This window comes from Phaethon lepturus, unplaced genomic scaffold (genome assembly GCF_000687285.1).
Source record: "Phaethon lepturus isolate BGI_N335 unplaced genomic scaffold, ASM68728v1 scaffold18296, whole genome shotgun sequence".
NCBI lineage: Eukaryota > Metazoa > Chordata > Aves > Phaethontiformes > Phaethontidae > Phaethon > Phaethon lepturus.
Genome location: NW_010544350.1, coordinates 7,601 through 10,936, shown reverse-complemented (window position 1 = coordinate 10,936; position 3,336 = coordinate 7,601). Strand labels below are relative to the sequence as shown.

Genomic DNA, 3,336 nt, shown 5'->3' with positions numbered 1-3,336 from the left:
GTGTGCAGCGAGCCAAGGCACCACATGCCAGTCCTGGGCTGCTGTGCCTTACCTGTGCCAGGACTGCCCCAGTGCCTCTCGGGGGGGCTTCCCGTGCTGACAGGCACCCTTGTGCCACAGGGGGGGAATCCTGCCCAGGAAGCAGCAAACGTGACTCTCGTGTGTGAGCCATGATTGCCGCATGCGGATGGTAGACCCAGGTGGGGCAGGAGACTACAGGATAGGGTGGGGGAAGATAGGGTGTTTTTCCAGAGGAGGGTCAGTGTACTCCAGATTTTGGTGCACAATCGGTGTCCAGAGAGCAGGTTACCTTTGTGTGAGCAAGGCAGGCAGGATGAATCTTGGCTTGCTGCAGCACAACTGGGTGCATCCCAGGCATGGAGAGGGTACTGCAGCCTGTCCCGGGACAGGTATTCCTGCCTGACACGGAGAGCTGTGGCTTGCCCAGCCCTCTGCTTGCTGCCCCTTCTTCATAAGCCTTTGGGAGTACCCTGTGCCTGGGCAAGCGACTCTTGAGCATCGCTCTGGAGTGTTAGAAGCTCCGCAGAGATCCATCACTGGAGATGCTGGAGGGAACCCCGAGGGCTGGTCCCATCTCTGTGACTCCTGGTGCCCCTAAGCAGCCTCCAGCCCTTCCCAGCCGGGTTTTGCCATGGCCGTCTGCTCCTCAGGGCAGCAGCTGCACCAAAGGCCCCTGGCAGCTCCCATGTCTGGCTCCTCGCTGAGAGGGGGGCAGGATCCTGCTGGGCTTGGGGCCTCACATAGGACATCTGGGCCTGGGAAAGTGTGCCTCTTCCTTTCTCACCCCTGAGCTGGAATCTGCTTCTATTAATAGCACGTGGCTGTCGATAGCTGTTGTCAGTGGCAGGGATGGGGACCGCAGCAGCGCCTGCTGAGACCCTCCTGTGTCCCAGCCAGGCTGGCAGATGTTTAGCCCCACCAAGGGACAGAGATGGTATCGGGGCTGGACTGCACCTGCTAAATGCTCCTCCGCATCCTGGCACCCTGGGGAGCTGATGGAAGCGGGTGTAGATGCTGCCCTTGCTAATGGGTGCATACACCCCTTTGCCCTAAGCCTGTCCCAACCTAGCAGCCACCGCTCCTGCCCTCATGGGCTGCGATGTGCCAACAGTCTGTCTGCAACGATGACCATGCTGGTAAGGACAAGTCAGAGGAGGAGCCCATGAATTGCCTGTCGTGCTAGTCAGGGCAGGGGCATAATCCTTATGGGCCACATTTCTCTACTTGGGACAAATCCAAGCCCTGCATCTTGTTGCCTGGAACCGATTGCATGCAGAAGGGATGGTGATCACCAAGGTGTTTGGTCGGGAGCATCTGCAAAGAGGCTCTGGGGCACCTCTAAGGCCAGCTCCAGTGACGTGCCAGGAGCCTGGGCTTTGCTGACAGCTCTGGAGGAGAGTGATGGTGTGAGGGGCGGCGTGTGCAGCTCTGCAGTGCCCTCACGACCTGACCCAGGAGGTCTTCGCTCCCTCTAGATCTGCACACCATCACACCCCCAGCTGTGGGCAGCTCAGCACACACCGGGGCACATCCTGCCCTGCCATGGCCACTGTGTGGCCCACGGGTGACATGGGACATGCAGAGGTCCTGGCATGGGCTCCCCCATCCGCCCCCCTACTTTTCCTGGGGAAAGGGTTTGTGTCCGATAGGAGCCTCATGCAGCTCTGCGTGGGAGTTTGTGTGGTCAGGTGAGTTGGGGCAGGGACGTTTGGTCTGGCACATGTTCCTGTGGCAGTCTGCCCCCGTGGCATGGGCACACGCTGATGAGGAAGACAAGTTTTTGGTGCTCGTTTGATTCCTCTGCTCTGCATCCCAGGGTTGCTTTCCCTGGTGGGAGGAGGGTGTCTGTGAGGTGCAATGCAGCTCGCTGCCCGAAGTCCTCATGGTGTGGGAGCTGCTCTTCCCCACATCCCCTCCAGCACCTCAGCATCACAGGAGTGCCAGCAGGACAGCCGCTTCCCTGGTTGTTTTTACTTACAGAACCTGAGCAGGGAAGCTGCAGACCTGCCTCATTAAGTCCTTTGTCTTGGGACGGTGGGAGGTTTTGGCTGCTCCGGAGCAGCTGCAAGAGCACTGGTTCAGCTGCTCAGTGACGGAAGGCCGTATCTCTGCTTCAAGCCAGTATCTCTGATTCTTTCCATTATAAGGATGATAACAAAGCATCAAGCCCTGGGGTTTTCCCTCTGGCCGACAGCTGCGGGAGACCTGGCCCTGCTCGGGGGGAGGCAGTGCCCTCTGGGACCATCGCCCTCCCGGGGCAGGGGAAGGAGTGGGAAAGCGAAGGCGGGGAGGGGGATCAAAGGCAGTGGGAGCCCAGAGATCTGCTGCCTGGCAGAGGTGTGTTTGCTGACAACCTTTCCCTTCCATTCATGTAGGGTTTTTTTTTTTTTTCCCCTCAAGGTCCTGGCCACAGTCACTGGAGCTATGAAGGTAAATACCCTGCAGTTACTCCTGCTTTTTTCCTACCACCCGGCAGACCCTGTGCTTGAGCCAGCTGTGGTTAATGATTACAGGGCTCCTGTGCGCACTCTATAGCTCACCCCTCCCTCCTGCCCGAACCTGGGCACAGCTGGGCTGAAGAGCCAGGTGTTGCTCTGATTTGAGCAGGAAGCAGTGGCTCTGCCGAGGGTTTCCCCAGCCCCCTGGGTGTATGGGGATGCCCCTCGGGGCAGGGCTCCTCCCTGAACAGGAGCTCCCCTGATCCTGTTCTAAGCAGGGAAGCAGACTGGGCTCTCCATGCTGGACTTGCAGCCCATGCTGGGACTTTGACCTGCCCAGGGATTAGTTTGTGTCTTCTCCTCTGTCCTCTGCCACCCTCTCTCCTCATCCTGCCTAGCCCTGCCCTCCCATCATGGTTTGGGGGGCTTCTCCACCGCATCCTTAATGGGCATCACTGCAGTGCTAGCACAAACGCTCCTGTTCCTACTGTGGTGGTGGGCCAAGCCCCAGCACCATCACTGCTCAGCACCAGGGGCTGGCTTGGAGCTGCTAATGCCCATCTTTATGGGGGTCCGGTGAGGGGCTGGGCTGGGGACAAGTCTGGGTTTGCACTGGCCCAAGACGTGCTAGAAGCAGCCCCCTGCAGTGCAAGGGAAGGTTTCTGGGGCATCAGCTGTGCTTATCCCAGCTACGGCACTGGGGAGAAGTGCTAATTTAAGCAGCCACCCCAGCCACGTGAGCCAGCCCTTTGCAGGGCTGTACTGGTGCCGTTAACAGCTGGGAACCCATCAGGCCTGTGGCCGTGGGCTCGTGTGATCCCGGTGGCACTGTGGCACCTCGCTGGAGTAGCAGCGCGGGTGGGGCGGGGGGGGCCAG

The 3,336-nt window shown here is 59.7% G+C and overlaps 1 protein-coding gene across 1 annotated transcript in view; it reads left to right on the top strand.

Moving 5' to 3' along the window:
- Positions 1-1,120: 1,120 nt before the first annotated feature.
- LOC104622016 (carbonic anhydrase 9-like) overlaps positions 1,121-3,336 on the top strand; it is a gene marked incomplete at its 3' end in the record, with an annotated part of 7,734 nt that continues 5,518 nt past the window's right edge. The window contains exons 1-2 of the mRNA XM_010288666.1: positions 1,121-1,157; positions 2,422-2,451. Of these exons, the coding sequence (XP_010286968.1) occupies positions 1,121-1,157; positions 2,422-2,451 (67 nt within the window). The remainder of the gene's footprint in view (positions 1,158-2,421; positions 2,452-3,336) is intronic.